Here is a 27,447-nt window from a genome sequence, read left to right as displayed (position 1 = left end):
AGTGGTTGCCCTCACTACATTATTTGCATGATGCTTCCCAGCCTATTCTCTTCCCTCTTTCTAGGTGCTACTAGACAAACCCCTTTTTCTGGTGTACTAGGCAATATTATTCTCCCTATTTATTTGAAGCTGAATAGTCCCAGGATACTGGTGCAGTCCCACATATTACTAATGACAGACACTGGTAGAAGTGCTTCTAGTAGCACTTTAAATGAAATTTGCCTTAAAACTGATTTGTGAATTTAAGAACCAAAGCCTATGAAATATTCAGTTAGGAGGGGCTCTTGTAGTTATGCTGAATTAATAACACATTTGTTCATGCTGAAAAATCCCACTATGTAATTTCTTACATGCTGAAATAAACACAAATAGAATCACATTGTGGCAGTTTAGAGCATTATCTGAATTGAAAAAAATTGAGGTTTTGCTTTAATGAAACAATTGATATGGTTAATTTTTTATGATGTCTCAAATATTTCCAATGAAGCAAAATCCTTGTTGGAAAATGATTCTCCTAGAATGTAATTCATTATAATGAACATATTACTGTCATTAAAGAACTAAATATTTTAAGAGCTACACAGGAGATGAGCATCTAACTACTTCCACTAAATTAATAATAGATTTTCTTTCTGAACCACCTCCATTGTTTTTAATCTCCTACTTAAAGATGCAAGAAAGGCACAACAGATTTTACAAATATAAAATATCTATTAAAAAAGCATGTTATCAGCACACTTCAGGTTTGCATTCCAAAGTTTGCCATGGTCACAGAGAATTTTAATGGCAGGAAGATTTCACTGCCTTTGAAAGGCTGAAAAAATCAATAAAGATTTCTTAGTAACTAAGATGACAGAATGTGCAAAGCCTCATTCAAAATAAAAGTATAGTGTAAGAGCTGATACTGTTTTGAGTTTAAAAAAACCCTTGAAATGTAAGAACCAGGTGAAGTTTTATTTCTATGAACATGGTAACAGTTTTTGTTTATTTCTTAGGACATCTCAATTCAGCATCCTATCCTAATGAGTTGAAATGAATATTAGCAGTTTTGTTCCCCCCAAAGAGATTTTGCATATCTCATGACAACAAAAATAATGGTCACAGCTAACATTAATGCTGGCAATTTTGGAAGCAGCTTGATAAAACAGCTGTAGGTCAGGTAAGTTTCCAAATAAGTGATTGAAAAAGGAAAAAAGACTAATTGTCCTCATGATTTGGCAGCAATTTCTTATCTAACAAAGACAAGATTTAGATTTTAGGAGAAATGTTGCATAGCAGCCTTATTTTTTTCTCTGGAACTAGCCACAAGTCACATTATTCATGCAGCTAATCATGGAAGAATTTGGCTTACAACTTATAACTTTTGAAAATTATGTAAAACATCTGCCAAGAGTGAAGGTCCACACCCTGGGCCTTTTTAACAGCAAATGACCCACATACACCTTCGTTTTTTAAAGTACTGGGCTCACCAGCAGATATGGAAGGCAGTGTTTGGGAAAAAAAGGCTATACTACTAAATATAGTTTGTAATAATTTGGAACAGGTGATTTTGAATTGAATCAAAACTCTGGAGTCACTAGATCTACAAGAGGGAAGAATAACTTCCTTTAGAATTACGCAGTTTCTTGCCTCCAATAGTTCTGTGAGCTGGATCCCAACTTTTGTTGTACAAATTGCCTTGCCCTAGACAGGGGCTCCCATATGAAGTGTCTGCAGCTCAACTTACAAGTCTGTAAAAGGCAGTGGAAATACAGCTGTAACCCCAAAATAGTGTTTGAGGGTAAACACTGGAATGACTTTAGCCAGTACAACAAGCATTTTCTGTAGAAAAAAAAGAATTGTGCAGGATACTGTAGAAGGGTTAAGTACTCAAGCATGTACCAAAATAGAAACTGTCTTTTCAATGCTCAAGGAAATGCATCCAGAATTATCTCTAGCATTATTGTCTTCCTGCTGCAAAATGAACATGTAACATATAAAATGCAACACAAAATTCCCCTGTTATTTTAAAAATTCTTTTAACATATGGAAAGCAGACTTCTAAACAAAAATGAAACAAAACACTCCCACCCCTCAAAACCATACAAGGGCAAACTAGTGATTTATTTTGAAAAACTGTAATGGGGTTGGTGTCACAATAAGGCTAAATGCTGAAATCAAAACCCTGAATGTCTCTCCCTGTCTTTGGAGTATGATGTTTTGAAAAGTATAATATCTGTACATTGCAATGTTTAGATTTATTTCACAGATAAGTATCAGACACTTCACAAGTCTCTTGTGTGAGATCAGCACAAAAAGTGGACTGAAATCACTAATTAAAGTACAAAAATGTTCTGAAATTAGTAATTCTAAAACAGCAGGAAAAAACAGGTCAGATGTTGGAATGATCTCCCTTAAATAATGTTTTACATAGTGACACGAAAAGTAAAAAAACCTGAGTCAAGACTGAATGATCTTGTTCCTATCTTCCTCTACTAAAGCCCCTCTTCCTTAGGTTATACTTTCCTCTCAGAAATCAGTTAATTACTATATGCTGTAATATATAAAGTTAAACACAAAGTTAACATCCAGTGATAACTTCCAATCTAATTATCACAGCTATGTACTTTGCATACAATTTAATTAAGATGTAACATAGCTATCAACTATGGCAATCTTTTTGTCAAAAGAAACTTGAATAGAAAATCCTTTATTTAATTGTATTGACTATAATTTTACTGCACTTATGAATGGTGATTTGTGAAACAGCACATACTACAGAGGTGGCAATGCCACCAGTTTTAGATTGATTTAGAAACACATGATAATCTCTGAAATTGCTTGAGAAAGACGAAATGTGGTGGGCACCAGTTAGGATTTATTTTTCTTCTTCAAATTTCTTTCTGAACTGCTCACTCAGAAGCAAGAGCTTAGATTCTTTTATCAGTACAAGTAGACTCAGCTGTTACTGCTAATTTGATCTTGTACGGCAAGTATGGCATAATTGTGAGCAGCTAGACTGCCTGGGGAGTTCTGCATTATCCTCATTTCACTTGAGAGGGCAAAATTGTCCCAAGAATGAATAGAAAATGCCCACTGCTAAAATAATAAAAATTTTAAAAAGAGTAGTAAAGCCCAAAAAGTCAAAAGGAGCAGCTGTCAGAATTTGACAACTGTTGAAACATCCTGTTCTTTTAAAATCCAAGGCATCTGTACCTGTATGTTATGATACATGTTGCCAAGAAAGTGATGTCTTTATTATTAAAAGTATAATTTCTAACACAAATGAAAGGCATTGTGTGTTAAGGTGAAATTTAAGGGATTGGTGCTTGTTTCTGCACTGATTATCACAAAACATTGAAATGACAGTTTTGGAACTGCTCATCCATATGTTAGGATATTAAACAGCTGATGACAGTCAAACAGAAGGTAAACTGCAAACAGGATGGAAAAGTACCACTCTCAATCAGGCAACTTTTCATCCTAAAAAACTGATTTAAAACATGTTTGAATAGTAATATCTCTTTTACACTACTAAGCTAATGAAGAATTATACTACTTTCTCTGATTTCTTATCCATTAAATCTTTTTGCATAATGTCTCTTCTTTATTAATTGAGTAAATAACTTTTAGTTTGATAGGAAGAAGATTCAAGTACAGAAATTTCACCAAATTTGCCTTTACAAAGTAATTTATCTATAATTTACAGTCTGCATTAGAATGTGACTGAAAGACTTGCTCTTCTGTTTTCTGTCTTTTGCAGCTTTAAGAGAAGTAAATATATCATGCCTAATATTCTGAAAACCATTTGATTACTTGAATGTTGTAATTTGAAACTTGATATGAATGACTTAAAAGCCCATTTAAAAACCAGGCATTGCCAGACAATTTAGCCATACATTTTAGTACCAAAAGCTTCCTTTATTACTCTCACATGTGAATAGCCATACAGTTACAATAACTAATTATACTGCCACTAATTGAAATTTATTAATATTAATGTCATTTCAAGATAAAAATAATAAAATGATTATTTAGCTTGCATCTGGCTAAAAATTAGCTAATAATTTACTACACAGCTCAGGTTTTCAGATTGTCTGGTTTTGTTTAATCCCTATGGGCAATTCGTTCTATGATAGGAGATACCAAAATCTCTTTGAAGAATTTGTTAAAACACCTTCCCTCCTTCCCTTCTAGTCAAACCTTTCTAGTTGTTTTCAAATCTTAAGATTGATTTGAGATTTTCACAGATGACAAGAAAAAGTTTGAAACATTGACATCTATTTAAGAAAAAATGGAAGTAAAAAACCATGCTACAGGGCTCCACTTGCCACTCAGGAATAATGGATCATCTACATATTCAGGTCAACAGAGTCCTCAGGCCCTGGAATCAGTGGCACATGTGCAGAGATACCTCTCATGACAGCAGCTCTTTGGCACCGCTCAGAGATTCAGAACCAAACTTCCCTTGTCTAGTCATATAAATATACAACACCCTTTTTATCTAAGCCTAAAAGCTGTGTGTTAGATTTGAGTACTCTAAGTGAGTAAATCTGTTGTCATGCCTACTGCAGGAGATTCAGATCATAGTGATGACAAGCCTTCTGAACATCTCCAATGCACAGGGAAAATGTATCCTGGCCCTTTCAAATCAAACAGCAGACTCCAGAACTTAAACAAAACCCATGAAATAAACAAAATACTAATTATCCCTTGTTTGAATCCCTAAGAGTCTCAAAGTCTAAAATGATGTTCCCTCTATGAATGTAGAAGGCTACCCAATAATTTCCTTTCTTAGCAATCTTTTTTTCTGAATGCAAGCTTGTCACTTCCCTGCTGCATTGCACTGGCTTTGAGGGGAATGCTGAGTGACAGAAAGCTGCTTCCAAAGCCTCAGACTGTGTGCTGACAACATCCATAGCCTTTGTGCAGCTCCATCCCCAAGAAATCACACCATTAAAATAGCACAATAAGAATTAGCGGGATAAGGCTTTTATACATTATTTTCAGAGAAGTATTCACAATCAAAGGAAAAGTTCTAGATGTGAAGTTGATAAGAATTTTTGTTGTCTGCCTTATGGAAGTTATGATTTCACATTAGATTTACAGCATAATTGTTTTATGCAGTTATATAAAACAACCCACATTTGTTTAATTTTATCTATAGCAAATTCTATAGTAATTCTGCCATGAACTTAAAAAGGAGCAAAATTAAGGCACTGTTTCTTTAAGGTTCTCACTCAATGTATTAACTACAATATACATGTACTATTATTAATCTATCTATTATTATGAGGCATATTCCAGAGATTGCTCAAAACTACTTTGCTAAACATCTGTATAGTATCAGATCCTGTATAGTGACCATACATAATATTTTTAAATTTTTATGTTACTAGTCCAAGCATTTATGTTGCAACCTGAAGCAGTCCAATCCAAGTAATTTGTCCTCATCCTTTCTATCAGATTATTTTAATAGTACAGCAGAGGTTTTCAGTGACATGAGGTATTGTTTCTAAGACACTGAAGGGTTACTTCCTGCACATTTAAAACACTACAGTTGCCACTAAACAAGAACAAAAACAGAAGACAAAAGAAAGAAAAGAGAGCATTCAAGACATGATCTTGAGGGCCTGGTACAGCAGAAGAGAGCTATTGCTGGCAATGGTAACTGCAGCTCACAGGTGGGGCTGTGGTACTGCCTAATGCTCAGAAGAATTTTAAGTGTTCCATCATGCCTTAGGAAAGGTGAAAAAACCTGCACAGAGTTTTTCATGCAGTGAGAACTGACAGCTACTGCACGTCCCTTACTCCTTTAGTGCAGCTGTGTGAACTGTAGAAGCCTCAGAGAGGCAGGTATGGCAAAACTACTGCTTAGGAGAAAAACAAATGATCTGAATGGAATTTGGGAACAACAGAAAATGAAGTCTCTTAAGAGAACTATTGAATGAGCTCATGCTAATTCAGGAGGAATGTGCTTGAACAAATTAGGAAAACAAGGGCCATGGGTTGTTAGAGCTTGCCCAAATTTGAAATCTAAACCGTCTCAGATGATGGAGACTATGTTACACTTCCAATTATCTGTAGAATCTCCAGAGAAACCTCTCCTAAAATGCCATCTGGCTATTTTGCTAAAACCACAAAGAAAAACTGAGAACATCAAATTTTCCAAAAGAACTGAAGTTGGAGGTGAAGAAAAATAAAGCAATCTATTTCTGTTTAGAGCAAAGTTTCAGCCCAGAATTTGAGGGAGACTGTCTCTCATTACAGCTACATGTACATCTAAGTCTTCAGTCACTTGCTTATTTGTATGAGCTTTACATACCCAAGTGTTCTTATAATTCAAGGTTTGGTTCATCCTTGCACTCAGTTTAGAAGGGGTGTCCCATCACATAATTCCATTACTTCCATTACCTGAGTATTCATAAATCTCAATATTAAATAGGAAGAGAAAGAAGATGAAGAAGGAGAGAAGGGAACATAGTTCAGATGTTTTCCTAGCACAGGGCAGGCCCTGAAGAAACTAAGAGAAGACAAAAGGAAAAGGAGGAGGTAGAGGATTGGCTCACTTACCTCTGAAATTACAACACCTTTGCAAACCAATATTCAAAGGTCTGCAGGAAATAGAGGACAGATAAGGGAGGGATAAGGTAGAACTCAAGAGGGAAGAATATGTCAGAAAAAAAGGAAAGGATCAGAACAGCACTGGTTATGTTTGTTCTGACTCTGGCTAGAAGGTTAATTAATTGAAAAAGAAACAGAAATGCACCATACCTTTTCTTTGTCACTGGCTTCTCGAGCCACAGTAGAGCCCTGAAACAGAAAAAATGGATCTAAAAATGTGCATATGTCAGAAACTAATTTGAAAATGTTATAACAGGTCAAAAAGAGGATGAACTGTATCCTTTTGAACTTGAGAAATGATTTAAAGAAAGGTGATATGGTGGGTAGAATGTCCAGGACTGCCGAACTGCTGCAATCATATGAAGAAGATGAGAGAAGAAAGATGGATTAAATCCTCAAATGCTCTACTTCTATTGTCCTCCTAATTCTTGGAGCTTTTCCTCATCTCTCATCCTCATTTTGAGTGTACCGTGCTGGAAGTTCAGTTTGCTTGGCAGACTTCTCATCTTTTTTTTTGGTGCCAATTTAGCTGCATGGGTATGGACTAGCCTATTCAGTCTAACTGTCTGAACATTTGTAACACACATTTGAAAAGGATGTCACACAATATAAACACAAAAAGTATTTAAAAGATCATAAAGTACAAACAAGAACAAAGCATCTCACAGCAACATGGAGTAAAAAGAGAAGAGACCAACTGTGCATTCACAGGACTTACAGTGTTTGCCAAAGACATTTTGGATTTTCTTTTTAAATTTAGTTTTTTGATTAAAACTAGTGAGCAATATGGTGCTTTCTGAATGACCTGGAGCTGACAAAAAAGAAACTGTATATGTTTCCTTAAAAATTTCTTGGAGCAAGACCACACTTTTAAATGCCCAGCGTGTGTTTTTATCACGTAACAGCACTGCAAGAAATAACTACAAATATGGTAACTGGGCATTGAAAGATGGGTAAATTAACTTTGCTGTTTGTTAAAGGGTGTGCATTGTGTAAAGAAGTGCTGGAGTGGAGTCCTACTACCTTAAAGAATGTGAGGATCCCCAACCACACCCTTTTATAGCATGTTTTAATCTGTTTATAGAAAGAAACTTAGAAAACTCAGAAGTGAGGAAGAGAAAAGATATATGGGCCAGATTATGTATGGCCCTGAAGCAAGGACTTCATTGAATTATTCTTAACTGATAATAAAGCCTGGTAAAAGCCTAACATTTCACTTTACTCAGGAGAAATCTTTTATATTGCATTCTGTGCTCCAACAGATTATTAGGCCAGAAAAAAGATCAAGTGAAAACCAAACTGAAGGAAAAGGAAAAAAGAGTCACAATAGTAAAAATTAGGGAAGATGTCAAATTTGACATTTGGTAAAAAAATGACATCGAAATAATTTTAACAAAATGCATCCATGGCCAAAAACCCCTTGAAATCCTATGCTAATTTGTGGTCTTTTTTTCTTGTATCTACAGAGGTAAGACTCCTGCTACAAAGTGAGTTCTAAACTGGTGTCAAAAATATTACTGTACAAAAAAGGAGTCTGAATCTACAACTGCAGATGACGTAGCAAAGAATATCAAGAAAAAGTAATTTATAATAAATTCAGTGTCACTATAAATCTGTTCAGTGAAGGAGTTTGTTTTGAGGAATATGATATTGATGTTAAATTTGAATTGCATGAGAAGTTAAAGCAATGCTGTCCAGCTGGACAAACTGAACAGACTACAGAAGCATTCACAGAGTAAATAACATAAAGAGCTGTTGACACCAGTGTTAAGAACATAGTGTATATAATTATTTTTTCTTTCTGTTGTGCTTTCATGCCCTTTTTAATGCATCTGTACATTATGATGCTCTAAGTCACAGTTCTCTCAAATTGAAAAAAACAAACTTTCTCTGCTAACAATTGCTGCCAATATTACTGAATATCAGAAAGTAAATTGTTGACAATCTGGAAATCAGTTCTTATAAATCAAGTTCAGTCAACTATCTAAGCAATGCTAAGGAGACTTGACAGTAGGAAAGGATGGTCCATCACACAGCATTACAAATCTCCTAATACAGAATGATAAATGAACATCTTAAAGCAAGCCTGGAGATGCACTTAGTGGTTCAGCACATAGAAATTAAACATATTAGAAAGAAGTAGGTTTCTAAGGGGATACTTTGCAGAGGAAATTAAAATACCATCCCTTGGGTAGAAAGACTAAGACTGCATTTTGGGTATTTGTTGTAAGCCCTGTATACTAGCTACTGTCAAAATTACAATGATAGGTAAAAGTTCTGAAACAAAACTAAAACAGATCTTATGATAAAAGCAGATGTCTTGGTTTTTCAAAGACTCTTCTCCTTTTCACTTGAGGTTTTTTTTTTTAAATATTGGATAAATTATTAAGCTTTGGCCATAGTGGTGTACTTTGTTAGCAGCATTTATTGAAATGATGCTATTTAATTGTTTTATAAATGCCCTCTGCAGAATCAACTGTGGCTTTCCATAATGTTGATAAAAACCTGTAAGAAGCAGAATTATTATTGTACTAGTGTGAAGGGTTTTACCTCTAACTACTAGCAACATTTAGCAAACATACCTGGCTAAATTGCTGCACTTAAAAATGCACAAAACATATAAATTTATATAATGTCTATAAAACCACCCTTTAGTTTTGTTAAACCTAGGTGTAGAATGAAATAAGTTATGCTGGCTCTTGCATGACACAATTTTAAATTAATTAAAATTCTGAGCAATATTCAAGCATCAGCATAATCTAACATTTATAGTAAAGATTTTCAGCTACTCTGTCAGTTATTTAATCAGGAGTTATTTCTCACCTTTAAATCATATTTTCTATAAACAGATAAACGATGGCTGAACACATTCCTTGTAACAACCATATATACTTCAACTCCATCCACAGTAAGCCGGTACATGCCCAAAAACTGGGGAAGAAGTGTATTCCCATGACACTCCACAATAAACTGCAGAATGAAAAGAAAACAGAAATTAGGATTGACATATATCACATAAATATATATTTAGATTTTAGATATAAAATAACAAGAAACAAATTTTTTTTTCTGAATATTTGTGTGGCGACAAACTTTCAAAAAATTATGCAAAAGCAAACCCCATCATGAGGAAGTTATTCTGCTTTGAGGCCAGTGTTTAAAAATTAAAATCATAAACTACTGAACTTATAACTCTTGACTTCCACAGACAGTCTCCTAGAAAGAGGAGACTCCATTAGACAGACCTTTTAACCTTTATGTTAACACAAAAAGCAAACCTAAGCAGACAGCATATATTTGGTAGTTATGTCAAAACCCAAATATTTTTTTGAACATCACACTGCTGTAAACCCATACTGTGTTGTCCCAGATCATATTTAAATTGTATGTTTCTTCATTCTCAGTATTTGCTTATGATGAACACTCATGGTGCTGTCACCAGCAAGGGGTATTATTTATTATCACCAACTTTCTGTCAGTTCCTATGTGGTGGTTGCATTTTGGGGTCAATAGAGGATGTGCAAATTCCCTGTATTTATGAATCCTTATATTTCCTTAAGGCCACCATACTCCATTACAAATGGGCTATTAACCTTGAAAAAATTTGCCACCTGCAACCTGCCTTTTTTTCTCTAATCATTTGCCTTACAAGTAATTGTTCTATTAGAAAGACCACTGGAGGAAGCAGTAAAAGCAGACACACACTGATGATGAGAACTACTGAAGGATGAATTTTTATTCCCAGAATAAAAATGCCCATACTATATTAATCCTACTCAGAAACATTCACTTATGTATTTTGTGGAACCAAAGAAAAGTTAAGCCACAATGATACAAACCAGAAAGGACTTGCCAGCTTTCCTCTTTCTGTTAGTACCAAGTCTCAAACAGGAACTTGGAGAAAATGTAAAAACCCAAGGCCCACATAGGAAACATGAAATCTAACCAACGGCCAGCTTTTAAACATTAATTGCATTCTGAAGCTGCTGTTCCTTTATGCCAAAGTGATCCACTTATTAGAAACACAGATTTTAGAAGAATTTAAAACAAGCCAACTGAATAAGCAATTTCATTTGTTTAACAAAGGCAGGTAATATTTGGTAACAAATACTGTAACAAAGCTCTTGAAACCCCTGAGATTTTGCAATTTTAGGCTCCTCTGCTAATTTTAATGAATTATTCTCACTAACTTTATACTGGAATCTACACATATCACAGACAGACCTTTTAACTGGCAAAATAAAGACTGACTGAAGAATCCTGAAAACAATCCTGTCCACCAAGAAACAAAGGAAATGAATGACAAATATAGAAATTGTTGACTATCAGTTGAACTCAATTTTGACTGACTGACAAACCCTGTTAAATCTTGCTGGCACATTTTGGGCTGTAACTCTGCTTTCTGCCTGCCCTGGAGCTGTACTGGAGGTTCAAACCCTAAAGCACAGAACACAGTCACCAATGTAGTTGTGCCACTTCACAGCAAAGCACTTTTAAGCTCCAGCTGCCTATGAATAGGCAAATTATCTTAATGTGCTGCAGAGACTCAATGAATACAAATAAGAAACTTAGGAAAGGAGTATGATTGTATGCCTCAAAACATAAATAGAAGTTTGGCAATAAAAGGCCACAAAAGCAAGGTCAGTCATGAGCAGTGCACAAAGATCGATCAGTTTGCACCTGAGAAGATTTCTGTATTTAAAAAACACTGAAGTTTTAAGTTGAAATTCTCAGTTTGGAGGATTTTCACTGTCATAGGGCTGTTAACAACATCACAAAACAGTTATAACACATTACAGGATACACAACCTATTTTGACCATCCTTTCTGTTAAAGATCCAATCATAAAAGTACTAATCCATACTAGCAAAAATGCATTGATTATTTTTTAACAAATGTTAAGTACTTGGCATATATTCTAAAAGTAAATACTTTTTAAAGCTTTCTATAAAATAAGAAGGGTTGTTCCTATAAAAACATTTATTAACTGACTTCTACTTTAAGATGATTATGTTCTACAAGATGAAAATGAATCTAGTTTCCAACAAGAATTTAGTGTCACAGAACTTCTAGCTATTCAACTCTAATAGACCCAGCCGCTCCTAATCTTATGGCTTTTAATTACAGAATTTGAATTAAAATAAATACCATTGTTCCAGTTTTCCATATGGGCATCTGAGATGCAGAACCTCTACCTGAGATGATACAGAGAGTTTGTGCCATGTGAAGGAATGCCAGCTAGGCATCTTGAGCAACAGACTAGTAACCCTGTGCCCTTCCTCTCAGCTGTGACAGCCACAGTACTGACACTTAAACTGTCTCTTCAACCCTAGCTACTGCTAACACTCCAATTTTAACCTTTCTGGTCCCAATTGTACCCATCTGTAAAATGGCAGTGCCATTACCAGAGCATGAGCACCATGCCCACTGTAACATCACACAATAAATTACTTGGTTAGCAGTATACAGCCCCCTCCCAAACTCTGTACTACGTAACAAGGACAAAAAGGCCACTAGTGAGAGTTGCTTCAGTCCTGTTTGTAAGTTAGGGTTTGCCCTTTGCCAGCACTGTTGTTTCATTATCTTAATGTGCAAACAAAGACATCTGAAAGGGCAGTGTTACCAGCATGGAACACAAGACATGAGAAGCTCTGCTAGTATTGCTCCCCTTGATAAAAAGGGACATGGCCATGCCCTCTCAGACTTCTAAGAGACCCTCTCAAAGCAGGCCAGGTACTGCACAGTTGTTTCCTATCTGCTGCTGACTGTGGACACTCATGCCATTGCAATTGAAAGAAAATCCTCTAAAATTGTTTCAGTGTTTCCTATGACAGTATTTCTTATCCTGATGGGGAGACAAAAGAAAGAGGGAGGAATGCCACTTGCTTTCAGTATCTACAAGGTTGGTCTAGAACTTCCTACCTTTGCAACTATCAATCCCCCATATCTGCATCACAGAGGAGGCAAAACGTGTCATCTGTTTGGGTGGGAGTCCAGCAGGACTTGCACTGGTGACTGTGGTTGGCAGATTTTCAATTTGTCCATCTTGATATAAAGGAAGTAGCAATTTAGTCACCTCAAGGTGCTTTTCAGGAACTTTCCTGAAGTTTCCCACTCACAGCTGGAAAAAAAGTGAGCCTAGAAAATAAGCCAGTACATGCTTAACAGGACTGCTAAATTTCAGTGAAAGAAAAAGACCTTCACTCCTTTAATTTTTTCTAAAAAGAACATTAAAACAATTTTGCTAAGCAGACTTGCTAAATAAAACTGTAATACTCAGCTAATACATTTACAAGTCTATATGCAGCAACAAAATAATTTTTAAAAATGAGTGTTGTAATAAACACCCCATAATTTCCTTTTGTTAATTCAGACAATTTTCATGTTTGTGCACAGCACAAGGACAATATTATTATTAACACAGTAAAGTAACATCAGCATATTGACACGTTTTATCAGCTGTGCAGCACATTGCAAATAAGGAAATTTCTGAGCTCTCTTGAACCCCATGCTTCAAAAGTTGAAAATTAGTAAGAAATTCTTTATGAGTCTATTTTCTCATTAATGTTTGTATAAATACAGCTTCAAGATTCTTAGTAAGAATAAAACTTTACCAATCTAACTAGCTTCTTGCTTCCCTATGGCAATGTTAGTAAGGTATCATATATATAAAAGGATAACGTAATGCATACCATTAATTGGCAAAGAAGTTAGACTACTTTTGGCTCTTTTTGGAAAAACACAGAATAAAATTTCTGTTTCTACCATTTCTCCTTCTCCACTTGGAGATCATCTGTGGAATGATTTGATATTGGTGCAGATTAAATCATGAATTATATCTATCTTCATTCTATGTGAAAAGTCAGCATTCCTATTTCTCACAGCCCTATTTGGCAAACATTAATCCAGAAATACACAACATGCTCATTCTCTGTTACCCCTTTATATATTATTTTCACAAATTTTGGTATCATGATTGGTATCATGATTTGGTATCTGGACAAGCATTTGATAATTCAAGCAGAATTATGCGACAAGTCTATATGTTCACCAGGATACTTCCACTAAAGAGACTGAAGCGCAAGTTACACAATTATTTAAAACTATTTTAGACATTGTGCAGGCCTAGACATTGATAGTAATTTTGTGCTCAACTTGTTATTTTATATCCTCTTGTTTGCAGTCAGAAATATCCTTCACTAATTTTGTGTACAAGCACTGACATGTGGACTCATTCCCCCCCAAAAAGACTAAGAACTTGCTCAGTTATAAATATTCAATTTATTGCCATTTTCCTGTACCCTAATAATTCCACAGAATATTATGCATTGGGTACTTATGTGATACATTGCAAGGATAAATTAGTCAAATTACAGCATACACCAGAAAGTTACAGATTTTCAAGGCATATAAAGCTGTTTTCTTCAAATAAGCCATGTAGGAAAATAATTTCATTTAAAGAAGTAATCAATAAATATACAGGTTTTATATATAAGCCTTGTGATTCACAGCCTTACACGTCACATTGTTTCAGACATGGCCAGTTATTTTTACTTCTGAGTGCAGTGCAATCTCAATGTTACCACTACACGTGATTATCTAGGCTGCAGATCTGTTACCAGGAACATCATACCTCATACTGCTTCAGCTGACTCACTGTGGGGATTGATCTCTTCTGAGAACTGCTGTGCACAACATCAATAACTTATATATACAAAAAACAATAGAAAACACCTGCCTGGTGAAACCCAGGCCTCAACAGAGCCAGCGCAGCCAAGACCATTCTGCCATTTTGTGTAGTTATTTACCTATGAAATGTCTTTCAGGGAAGACTTTCAATGTGGTTTTCTTTGTTACAATTCTAGTCTGTGTGGTCCCTTTGCATATCAGCCCTCTGCAATTCCATCTGACAACCACCCTAGTGAGTTTCCCATTTTTAGGGTCACCTATAAGCAGAGTGGGCCTGTTGGGGGCAGGTGAAACACAGACTGACGAGAACACATACATTCTCATGTCTCCTTTTTCTGCCTCACCTGTTTTTTCAGATCAAAGGTGCTTTAAGTCAGTTATCTTAGCACAGGGCAGAAGCTGTGTTCTGTGCTGCCTCTGGATTCTCACACAGAACTGCTGAAAGGCTTTTTTCACTGCATTTCTTTGCAAACCTCCCAGAAATCTTCACCTCTTACTATCTGAGGACATACAGAATCAAGGACACCATTATATCTTTCCTCATTCATATTTGTGTTTAAATAACATTACATTATACTGCCTTGCTTTGCCTTTTTATCTTTTTCCTTTTTCTGTGATACATATGAACGAAACTCACATAGCAAAAGCAGAGATGGGGGTTGGGAGGAAGCCACTGATAACCTGTGCAGGTACTGATGTGGAGGGAGGATGACACAAACTTTAACGTAGCTCTGATTCAGCAACCTTCCAGCTTGACAAGCCCATCTATAGCAGCGCAAATTCCTAGGCACCCAGTCCCCACTTTGTTTTCTGGACGATTCTCCAGTCTATGTTGTCATCAAGTTTTTGTCAAAAATTGTTTTTTAACCTACTATAATGTTTCTCTATTTCAATATTTATCTATTTATGATTTTAATTTTTCTCCTACATTCCACACAACAATCTGCTGCTGTTCCTTGATTCCTGTGTAGCCCTGAACACTGTTACTGGTGCAATTTCTCCCATTTTTACCTTATTGCCTACATTTTCTTCCCTTTAATTTGATTTCTTCTTTCTTTACTATTTTTCCCCCTCCAGCAGCTAAGGTAGAATTTTCCTGCTTTTGTTTTGTCTTTTATTTCTGCCTGTTTATGCCTGTCATTTCCTCTTTTTTTGCTCATTCTATTCTTTCTTCCCATTCACTTCCCCGTGGCTGCACTGTTTGCTGTGTCTGGTAGATGGGCAGTCCCTCTCCTTCACCACTATCCACTATTTCTGCTGGTTGCCAGGGAGACAAACAGGCAGTGCACTAGGTGTCAGTCCTGCATACAATTACCTGTGCAGGGAAGAGAACTGTGCCTTCAGCAGGGACAGCTGCCTACAGAAAACCAGCACTCAGGTCCCTTTTAGGAGCTTTATGCTGGAAGGTTTGTATGCTAACAATTCTTTCCTGTTCACCTGCTTTGAGATGGCTTCTCTTTTCTCTACCAAAGTTACTTGGGTGTAAGCAATGAGAAGTCATCCCTTCTGAAGTAATTTTAATGAAAAAGAAAGTGTTTGAAGGAGACATTAAAATTGCTTTATTTTATTTTTAAAAATTTCTAACCTGCCCATCATCTGTTCTCAAAGAGCAAAGGACTCTTTTTTTACACCAATTTAAGATTTAAAGCAAGTTAATGTCACTGGGAAGGGCAGAATGTCTTGATTCTGACATTTCAGACACTATAAAATCTGCCTTCAGAATTGTACTCAACTGTTACTGATTTCTGCCCTTGAAAATAACATTTGTACTTTAGAAAATATCTACAAATACAGTAATATCTGCAATAGATATTTTATATAAATTCATAAACTTTTTGCACAGGACAAGATTTAAAATGTATATGTATATATAAACATAATTTGAATATATGATGAAACAGAAACTTTTCCTTTAGGAGGAAGGAGGTTATTACCCATTCCTTAAACACAGGGTGAAATTCTGACAACACACTTATCACAGATGACTATGCTGAACTCTTCCTTAACAATGCCAAAGGTAGCAGTAGCTTTTAAAAGCATTTTTCTGGTCCACATTCTTGGGGTCAGGAGGCTAGGTTTCAAACATGATTGCACTAGATTTGGAGCTATTTCCAATGAATATTTGATTTTGCTCTCAAATACTATTTAATATAAACATATTTGATTAACTTGCACAATTTTAAGTAGTCCAACTACATCTATGAGCCCACACAGCAGTAGTTTCCCTAACACTTGAAAGTCTGACTATTTTGATCATATCAATGGTTCTACTGCATTTGATAAGTAAATGACATTCAGCTGAGTAACACTTAAAGAGTGGTGAAAGGAGTTCTAGTCATAACTGACAATATACCAATAATACAAGCAGTCCAAACTGATTGCAAAATATCAATAAATGTGACTAAAAGCAGTATTTCAAACTATGTACCAAAAATTATGACAGTAGTTAGAAACTGGCTAGAATGGCCAGTCACAACATAAGAACCTAGCAGGTCATATATTTGTATTTGCCCTAACACTTCAAAACCTAGCTCTAGGCCATTTTGTCTTTCAAACATAGATAGAAGGCTGATCCATGCATGATGGTCTTTAATAGTCTTATCATAAAACACAGGATGCTTTGCTGCTTTAAACACGGTGAAAAGTATAATTCCTCCTATTTGCTTAACGGTATGTTTTGCTCAGTGGTTTTTGTTTTGTTTTCTTTTTGTTTTTCTTTTTTTTTTTTTTTTTTAACTTTGGAAAAGAAAATAATTATCTCCAGTGTTTCTACTCAATACTAAAAGTGTCAGACTCATCTGATGAGTTGACAGAATGTGTCAGTGTTTAGACTGAAGTGTTCACCATCTGTCTGAGGTTGTGGGCCTGACTGTTATGTAAAAAAAAGGCATCATAGGGTAAATGAATTTGGAAGCCCACGATTTTTGAAAACTCATGATTTTGAACAGCAAGTATAATTTACAATTGTCAAGATTATTTAAAATTCAACAATTTTAAGTTGGAATCACTATATATACACATACATGCTGTTTCTATAACTTCTAACACTCCTTCAAGCCCAGTTCACTTTCGGTTATTTACACATTTCTAGCATGTAGCCCTGGGCTTGGAACTTATCTTTGATCAGATCATCTTTGATGATTTAAAAACACCACTCTAGATTTGGGATTTTTAAGCTTACAAGTGTCTACAGGCTACGCTCCTTTTGTAAACTCCTACATGTACAGACTGTGTAATTAGAACATCATCTCCTCTGAGCTCCAAAAAACAGACAGGTTATTACACCTTCAGACGTATGGAGAGAGGAAGGACTAACAGAACTGCAAGGGCTTGTGAACTATACATTTCCATGATGGCCAGTTACTGACAAAATAACCTTCATTTCTATCTGCCAATGGCAGTGTACATGTCTGTATCTAACCCTCTGGTGACTTTCCAAAAAAATAACTGATACCTGGAATTAGATTTTGGAGGTTCATGGGAAAAGCTGCTGTGCTATATTCCTCTGCTAACCACACAAACTCCTAGATGTCTCATTGGTAGCTCTGTAGTTCAAAAAGGTGCAAGGAAAACAACAGCTTTTTTACAAATGCCAAGATCAAAACTGTTTGGGTGAATGAAGGACACATGGAGTCTCACACTTCTGCCTTGTGATGGCTCTGTCTCAAGCATTCTTTGTTTCAAGATAGATGTCTCCTCTGGTATTTATTGTCAAGCAGTTCAAGCAGTCATGGAAAATATTTGACAAGTCTTGTTTGGTCCCTAAGGAAAGACAGAGGTGCTTTCAAGGTCTAGAATGATTCTATCAGCCTTAATATGGAAACAGGTCAGTAAATATTATGGTTTAAATGAAACTCATTCAGAGTTTCAAACAGGGAAAGGAACCTGGAATGAATTTGCAGAGGGGAGAAAACAAAACCTGAAAGAGATTGTCTGTCATAAATGGCATGAATTTCACTCATACTTATGTCAGAAGAAATGGCAGATAATTACTGCCTTCTTGGGCACTTGAAAGAGGGTGCAAGATAAGGGTTTACACAGTTCTCAATGGACAGATGATCTAACTTCAGTTCATTTGGGGGAACAAGGGAGAAAAAGCCTAAAATTCACATAAACCACTTCCCTAGACTTCATGCACCTGAAAAAGGCTGTCCTTTCCAGGATGATCCCTGTACTATTGGGTATACACACTCCCTTTCTCAGAAGGCTGAATCTTTCAAATACAGCTCTGCTCTCAGGGCAGACTGGCACAGGGTGTGCTGCAGGTGCATGCCACTAGAAGTTCCAAACCATTCCCAATCCCACTTGGGCTGTGGAACACAGCTCGGCCAGGAATTTTCACGTATGTGATGAGTGATGATGACAATCAGAGAACTGAAACTGGAGAAAAGCTAACTAACAGACTTCTCCCTAAGAATCCCATATTTGGCACTCTAGTGTACAATTATTAACAATCAAGAAAGATATTAGACTGTAAGGCATGAAAATCAATAGAGGGAACTTGACAATTCCTGTACTGGCAGAAGAGAGTATGCCAAAATAAAACTGAACTCATGAGAACTTGTTTTATCGACAAAGATTTCTACAAGGGTACCAGCACAGCATCTGAAAAGTCTTATGCCACCGCAACTGTGCCATCCTACAGAACCATACAGTTATATCCACACCAGTGAAACAGACAGGGCTTGGAGTGTCCTCAGGCATCAGTTCCAGCTGGAATGGAATAAGTCACATCTAAGTTATTAACCTCCCCTCTTAAAAAAAATGATGCTTACATTCAAACTCCCAAGTAGGAATATTAACTCATCTTAATTAACACCTTTACTCTTGCCCAGAATTATTTGGGAGACAATAAGCTGGCCCAAATGAAAACCACAACAGGCACCACTAATGAGCTGAAGTGCCAGTGGATGGTATCTGGCATTGCACTGCTTGCTAGCAGAAGGCCAAACAGTGCAGAACAACTTGGTCAAGGGAATAATAACACCTTTCCACCAGGACAAGGGGTTTCCTAGACTTTGAAAAGCAAGTGAAGATAACCTTTGCATGCCTGAAAAACATCTAGAGAAATAGGAGTTAGATACAAGCTGCTGTATCTAGTGATCCCAAGCATTCAACATTCAGCAGCAGCAGAGGACACTGTGTCAGCTGTCATTAGAGCTAGTGGATTTAATTTAGATCTTGTTCAGTACATTGCTGAAGATACTGAAATGAATTTATTTAAATTAAAAAATCCAATTATTAAATTGTCTTTAATTTACTTTGTACTTGAGTGCTTCTGTATTTAGTTTTGTACAGTGCTTTCAAATTCTGAGACAAAAAGAAATACAAGTTGTATCTTTATGAATCTCTTGGAGGCATCAGAGAGAACTATTTTATATGAAAGATTTACTAATATAAAGTGAAATTAGGTGCCTGCTAGAGATAAATTTCAGATCATTATTCCTTGTAACCTAGCCTAATATGAACCCTGATGTTAGAAAACATTAATGAAAAAGATTCCAAATTATTAGCACATGTTAGCACTGTCTTCATTGATACTCTTGAAAAGCAAAGTTACTGTATGGAAAAGCAAAATGACTTTTCAGCTAGATTAAATCTCAAAATCTGTATCATTAATACTAGCTTCTAATGCCAAATATGAAACAGACTAAAACTTGAATTCTGCTGTACAGTTTCACAGATCAAACCCTTTCAGATGAAAATTAAAATACTAAGTTGGAAAATTCACATAAAAATAACCCCCAAAATACAATTAGATTTAAATTAGTTTTAAATTTTTTGTGGTAAAACTGTTATTAGGAGAATGTCTTAAGAAAATTTTTGATAGTAATACTTATATTAAAACAAACACATGATGGTCTTGTTTAAACAGAGGAACACCACAGGAAGAGAGAAAAGAGCTAACATCTAACATCCTGAGGGCTTCCCAAGTTACTCTGGACTTGGAAGGCCTTCAGAGGTCTCTCTTTGAGATTTACAAAGATGGCTGGCAATATCTTCAGTTCCAAGTACCCTAAAAGAATGCTTTGGCTGCCCACCTCAGAAGTTAAAACCGGTTTTACAAAAGTAATGTATTAAAAAACCTCTACTACAAACAAGAACATTGCACAACAAAAAATAAAGCACCTAAACAACAATAAAGAAGCCCAACCCCAAATGTCCTTAAGTCTTTACCTGGAATTCCAACTCACAGAAAGGAGAAGGAAGTGGAAAGAGGGACAAAATCCCCTTCCTATTGCATAGCACTTTCAGGTGATTTTTTAGAGGCTTTCGCCTGACTTTGGTAGCTTTAGAACTTATTTAAACAGATATAGGGCTAAGAAACCTAGCACTAATTTTAATAAAGCCTTTTGTAACTCCCAGGTGCTGCTCCCCTCTGTGTCAGCCACACAAACTATGCACCAGCACAGTATGGCAGCTATCAAGGCTGATTGGAGGGATCTCTGCTGCTCACTTTTAACTTTACAGTTGTGTATGAAAATTCTCATTATCAAAACCATTTTTTTTGAAGAGTAGGGCTTTTACATTAATCATATCCAATTTTTAATTTCTTATATAATACAACTTTAATCTTTGAAATCTGTTGTGAACACAGAACATTCACTAACTAGATCAGAAATAGAAGGTCACCTGCAGCACTTGTACACCGACATCTTCAAGCAAGCCCAGAATAAAATACCTTCAAGCTTGGGAGTGCACCAGCCAAAAGAAAGGCCACCTTTTTAGTAAGGACCTTACAGCCTCCAAGTTACCTCTATAATGTAGACATTTCTTTTTTATGAAATGCTAATGCAGGTATTTAGAAAAGTCCATCCTTGTGAATTACAGACATACAGTAAATTGCTGATGCAAAAGGGAAAAAGTCTGAAGTGACTTTTTCCATGACTTTTTCCATAATAATTAATTTAAAACTTTTAAGCCTCTAAAAAAGATCAGCATTCTAATATTTAAGAAGACATCCCACACCTCAGTAGAGTTCATTTATTACCTGATGGTACTTCTTGAGTATGTTGTGCATTTCTGCTACATCTTCACTCGTTATAGTTTTGATGATATATCTTTTGTCGTAAGATGTGTGAAAGCGGGCACCACTGCGTGCTTGGGAATCATTGGCAAGGGGTGCACTTCTTGTCAATGAATTCTGTCAATTGATTTAAAACAAAAAAAACATCAGGTCAGACAGAAGTATTTAACTTTTATTTAGAGCACATATAAACAATTTACACTGATTTTAAAATATTTTTCAATACATCTGCACCAAGATGAATTCTGAAAAGCACGTATTCACAGACTACATTATCTTGAGAAAACACTTCGAAAAGAAAAGCATGAGAAGAAAAGTATGTTTGAGGAGGAAGGTATTGCTCATCAGTGGTTCAAAACCCATCCTCAACATTTAATAAGAATTTATTGGACATTGGTGCACATATATTATCAGCTTTGGGGAAGAAAACATACACTAATTAAAATCCAGAAGGAACACTGCATTACACCATAAAAATCATAAAGAGATGATTCAACCATAGTCACAGTTTCACTTAACATAAGCAGGATTTGCTCCTGAGACAGTGTGATCTGGTACACAACCAAGATCACAGTTACATTTCTGAGTTCCAGTACCAGGGCTATTCCAATGATTTCATATCTAGATTTAGGCAAATAACATTGTACAATACCTCCATACTATCCCAAGAGGAGAAAATTAGTTAATGACTGTACAGCATTTAGAAGAGAGATTAAGGACTATTTTTAGAGTGAAGTTTAAAATTACTGGTTCTTCAACAGAAGAAAGAGATGCCCTCTGCTTTTTTCAGAGAATAAGTAGTATCTAGGTTAGATTTCTTTATACTTATAAAAACAACCCCCCAAAAAATTAGAATAAGTATAACAACTTTTTGCCTGGAAACATCTTTCTTTACCAATAAGAACATATGCCAATTGTTATACACTTGAATTGCACTAAAAAAAAAAAAAAAGTAGTAACAGCAGCAACACAGCCATGAGAAAACAACGATGTTTTGGACCCCTTGTGTATTTCCATAAATACAAACATACTCTGAAAAGATTAAACAAGTTAATGATAGACTACTGGAACACTTCTATGTTTATGAAACAAACTTGCAGTAACCATCTGGTATATCCCTATTTGCAGCAGAAAACCCCAGCTCCTGCTATGCTTCCTCATCGTACCATGCTGCACAAAAAGCTCTTGTTAAATTGAAATGTACCTCCCTTCTTTCCATATTCACATAGCATAATCTTTTCCCTGCTAGGTGAAAAGCCATTTTACTTTCAAAGATAATTTAAAAAAATGTTATATATAAATGCAAACATTGCAGATTCCTAAACAGCAAAATTTCAGCTCCAAGTCACAGAATAAATGTTTGTGTGGTTCATGTTGTGACCATGAACTAAGTCACAAAACAGATTTGCACTAGAAAAACAATGATGCTCTGAGAGAGTAATTACCAATACACTCCATCTACCACATTCAGGTACCAAAACCCACACAACCTTATTTATGTAGGACTTATGTTTTATTTGGAGGTTTTAGCCATTGGTAAATCTGTTTATATGCTCTATGGACTTCAGCAGGAGCTGGACATACAGATGCAAGCCCTGTAACAGAAGGTCAGTAATTACTATAAAGTAATAACCCCAACCAAGAAATTAGGGTAACCATAGGCCCCAGTTTAAGAAGACATACAATTATGTCTTTGTATTTTGGAGATTCATTGATTTCAATAGGCCTTCGAGCATTGTTTAATTTATCCCAACTGTGGGGTGCTTTCTGAAATCAATTTAACATGAAATAAAACCATTTTCCCACAAGGTTACCTAGTTCAACAGAAATACTCATGAGTGGTGGGAATAACAGTAAATCACGTAAAAGCACACAGCTCTACAAGGGCTTATTAGAATGAAAACCTTAATTATGACATGTAGGAGAAATAAATCTTTTGCACCTCTTTCTATATATTTCTAGGCTTGTACAATGAACCAGAATAATTACTGATGTCTATGATAAAAAGTGACACCTTTCTCTATTATGCTCTCTTCTCAGTAATGAATGAAAGGATGTGGGTGCTTCTTTAAGGTTTATAAATCAACATTTTTTCTAGACTAATCAGAAGAGAGCTTTAGGGACACCACTACAGCTCCTTCTCTACACTGGCTTTTGGACAGTGAATTTCAACAAATACATATCCTGATACAGCACCACCTCACACAGTATTGAGATCATGGAGAATTCAAGTATTACAGCAGTTTTCTTTCCTGTTTTCAGATTTTTTTCTGTTGAAATTGATTTCCCACCACTCCATTACTGAAAAGTTTTAGTGTACTGAAGTCTATTCAAGGAAACAAGTATTATAAACTGATTAAATTTTCTTAATGCTACACTTGATACCAGCACTCCATTAATTTTCAGATTGAATTGTGGAGGTGGTGGTAGAAACTCTTTGTGCTCTACAGTCAGAAATTAGTTTTGTTTCCAGGCCTTTATTTAATAGTTCAAGATGAAGAGCTGATAATAAAAGTTAAGATCAAAAAAGAAGCACAAATTCAGTTGCCTTCATCACAAATTGAAAATATAATGTAATGTAATGATTATTTTTAAAAAGAAGTGAACACATGGGTAACCATTAGTGTATGTAATGAATTAAACTACTGCTAAGTTATTCAGCTATAATTCAGTTAGTAATAATAAAGGCTACTGAGTAATTACTTGTTATTGTTCCCAGCAGAAAAGGGTACATTATTCTGAGGTTAACTATTGCAATAAAGCAGTAACTACAGAATTCTGAATGTATTTTTCCTACAGAACTCTAGTCTTCAGACTATAATCCATATAATATAAACCTTGAAAGCAATTAACCTGGCAGGAGACTTAAGTTGTTTAGCTATAAAAAGCTGCAAAAGAGGTTATTGGCTGGTCAGCCACTAAACATGTGAAGGAGGAGAAGGAGGAAAATGTGAAGTACATGAACTCAAGGTTTCAAGCACTCTTAAGGTGTATTTTAATATCCTTCATGAATAGATTTTCATATTTGAGTGAAACACAGGCCTGGGTTGTACTTGGTATAAAAGAGATGCTAGTTGACTGGACATTAGAAAATGTGATGCCCACCTACAAGAAGATCCAGAAGAAGGATCCAGAGAACTACAGGTCTGTCAGCCTGACCTTGGTGCCAGGGAAGGTCATGGAGCAGATCCTCTGGAGTGTCATCACACAGCACACACAGGACAGCCAGGGGATCAGGCCCAGCCAGCACAGGTTTGTGAAAGGCAGGTCCTGTTTGACTGACCTCATCTCCTTTTCTGTGATAAGATGACTACTCAGTGGATGGGTGAAAGGCTGTGGATGTGCCTACCTGGACTTCAGGAAAGCCTTTGCCACCATTGCCCACAGCATCTCCTGCAGCAACTGGCTGCTCAGGGCTGGGCTGGGGCTCTGTTGCATGGGTGGGAAGCTGTTGGCATGGCCAGGCCCAGAGGCTGCTGCTGAATGGAATTGCAGCCAGCAGTGCTGCCCAGGGCTCAGTGCTGGCACAGCTCTGTTCAATGTCTCCAGCAATGATCCACGTGAGGGGATCCAGAGCACCCTCAGGCCCTGCAGACACACTGAGCTGGCTGGGAGTGTTGAGCTGCTGGAGGGCAGCAAGGCTCTGCAGGGGGATCTGCACAGGCTGCACTGATGGGCAGAGCCCAGAGCTCTGAGGCCCAACAAGGCCAAGGGCCTGGGCCTGCTCCTGCCCCTGCCTCACAACAACCCCTGCAGCTCCAGCCTGGGCAGAGTGGCTGCAAAGATGCCTGGAGGGAAAGGTGCTGGGGGTGCTGCTCAACAGCAGCTGAACATGAGCCACAGAGTGCCCAGGTGGCCAAGAGGCCAATGGCATCCTGGCCTGGCTCAGCAATGGAGTGGCAGCAGGGCCAGGGCAGAGATCATCCCCCTGATCATCCTCACTCAGCACCGGTGAGGCCACACCTCAAATCTGGGTTCAGTTCTGTGCTCCTCCAGTACAAGAAGGACATTGAGGTGCTGGAGAGAGTCCAGGGAAGGGCAATGGAGCTGGGGAAGGGTCTGGAGCACAAATCTGATGAGGAGAAGCTGAGGGAACTGGGGATGTTTAGCTGGAGAAAAGGAAGCTCAGGGGTGACCTTATCACTCTCAACAACTGCCTGGAAGGAGGGTGCAGCCCGGTGGGAGTCAGTCTCTTCTCCCAGGTAATAAGCAAAAGGACAAGAGGAAATGGCCTGAGGTTGCCTTCATCTACACAGATCCCTGTTTTTCCAGCAGTAGCTTTTTCTTCCGCTAATGAAAATTTATTCTGCCTGATTGCTAACTATAATGAAAATCAATTTACAAATACAACTATCATACCAAAAATGTTTCTAACAAGAAAATACATCTCTGGATAATTACTTAGCTGCACTTTACTTTTTATTAATGCTTTAATGGGTTACAGATAGTGATGCATTTATTTTTTAGTAGATGGTTATTTTATTAGTAGTTATCTATATCAAGATTAATTAAGAATGCACATAGCTATCATTTTACCACATGCATATTAATTTGTCAGAATAAACCAACCAACTTCATGCTAAGCAGCATCTTTCCATACATGCACAGATAACCCAAGTGCCCTCTCTACAATTCTTTGTCTACTAATAAATTAAGAGCAAATGTTTAAACATTAAACATGTTTAAATAAAAAACAACCTCTACTTAAACCTTTAATGAAATTAAAGTCTTTGAGGCTTTATTTTTACTAACTCCCCACTCTTGTGATAGCTCTCTCAATACAATGAACTTTTCAGGTACAGAATGCAGTTACTTGGAACTTTAAAAGCACATAGAACATAGAAGGCATTTAATATTACTATTTTCTGTTTTCTTTTGATACTTGCCCAAGTTTGTTAAATAAGTGTGGCTTAAAAAGCAGAAAAAAGAAATCTAATTATATCATATTGTGCAGATTACTAGTAATTGCCCCTTTCTTGTGTTGATAAATACATAGGTGAGTTTTGTCAGTAGATGATTCTATTTGCAATGGCTAATTCTCTCTTCTGTGAATAGAGAAAAGTTCAAATTCCTTCTCAGGTAAACTTTCCAGGTACCTTGCAAAATACTCCATCTCTCAACTAAACTAGTTATATTTGTTTATAGATAGAAATCAGTCTTCAGTAAAACACATCTACTGTTGCCTGGTGATAACAATGAATCTTTAACTAGAGCGATAACAAGAATTGGCTTCACTGGTAAAGCATCATTAACAAGTAAGATCAAGAAACAGCTTCACTGAAAGGATCAAACTAGGAGATTTTAGGGTCCTCAAAGAGGAAACTCTATGGCTTTTAAAATCCACTGTGATTTTTCCCTTTTGATCTAGGTGAAGCTAACTTACCTGTTGGACTCAGACTGTTCAGGCATCTCACTGAGCTAAATACTAACATTAACACTACAATCATTAACACCACTAATAGTAACTAAGTTAACAGTACATGTTTTGGAATTGAAGAGATTCTTTATTAGAAAATGTTGTGTTTTTTTTGTTGTTTTTTTTTTTTTTTTTTTAATATTTAAGACACTAAATGGCCAAGAAGGTCCTACACTTGAGCCACTTTGAAGCACAGACATTAGAAAACCTATAACTAGTAGGAAAAATTAGAAACACCACATGTGGTATCAAATTTCACTTTTAAGTTAGACTTTATATATATCCAGATAAGTTAACAATTTTAACTTACTCGGGGGTTATCTTGTGCAAGTTTTTGAGATCTTAAGGCAGACAATAATAAGAAAGTTACGCAGTCGTGCTCATTAGACAGACTAAAAACACACATTTATTTGAGTTGTACTGCCTTGTTGTTCAGACAGCTATTGGTCACATTGTACAGACTCTTCTCTTACTGTTGAATGCAGTTTTGAGATACAAATGGTAGCTTCTGGGATCCAGACAGCTTTTGCCAGAACACACAGATAAATTTCAGCGATGACTTGTACGAAAAGTAAGAAAGATAAGTTGCACTGTAGACATCTGCGCACAAATTCCTTGGAAGCAAAGTTGATTGAACCTGTCTCAAGAGAGCAAGCCGTAGGCCCCTTCCTCTGCTTGAATCCTGGAGGAAATTCAGCTAAGAGAGACCCAC

The 27,447-nt window shown here is 36.5% G+C and overlaps 1 protein-coding gene across 2 annotated transcripts in view; it reads right to left on the bottom strand.

The window, feature by feature from the left end:
* Nucleotides 1–27,447, bottom strand: part of PIP4K2A (phosphatidylinositol-5-phosphate 4-kinase type 2 alpha) — a 107,733-nt gene that overhangs the window by 11,791 nt on the left and 68,495 nt on the right. Inside the window, exons 4-6 of one of the 2 annotated variants that reach the window (XM_058037554.1) lie at nt 21,284–21,436; nt 9,427–9,573; nt 6,754–6,792 (exon numbers count right to left, since the gene is read on the bottom strand). In XM_058037554.1, coding sequence (XP_057893537.1) covers nt 6,754–6,792; nt 9,427–9,573; nt 21,284–21,436 — 339 coding nt within the window. The remainder of the gene's footprint in view (nt 1–6,753; nt 6,793–9,426; nt 9,574–21,283; nt 21,437–27,447) is intronic. The other variant, XM_058037562.1, reaches the window with a different exon arrangement.

This window comes from Melospiza georgiana, chromosome 1, assembly GCF_028018845.1.
Source record: "Melospiza georgiana isolate bMelGeo1 chromosome 1, bMelGeo1.pri, whole genome shotgun sequence".
In the NCBI taxonomy this organism is placed as follows: Eukaryota; Metazoa; Chordata; class Aves; order Passeriformes; family Passerellidae; genus Melospiza; species Melospiza georgiana.
The sequence above is the reverse complement of the archived record's forward strand: the minus strand, read 5'-3'. Positions and strand labels throughout refer to the sequence as shown.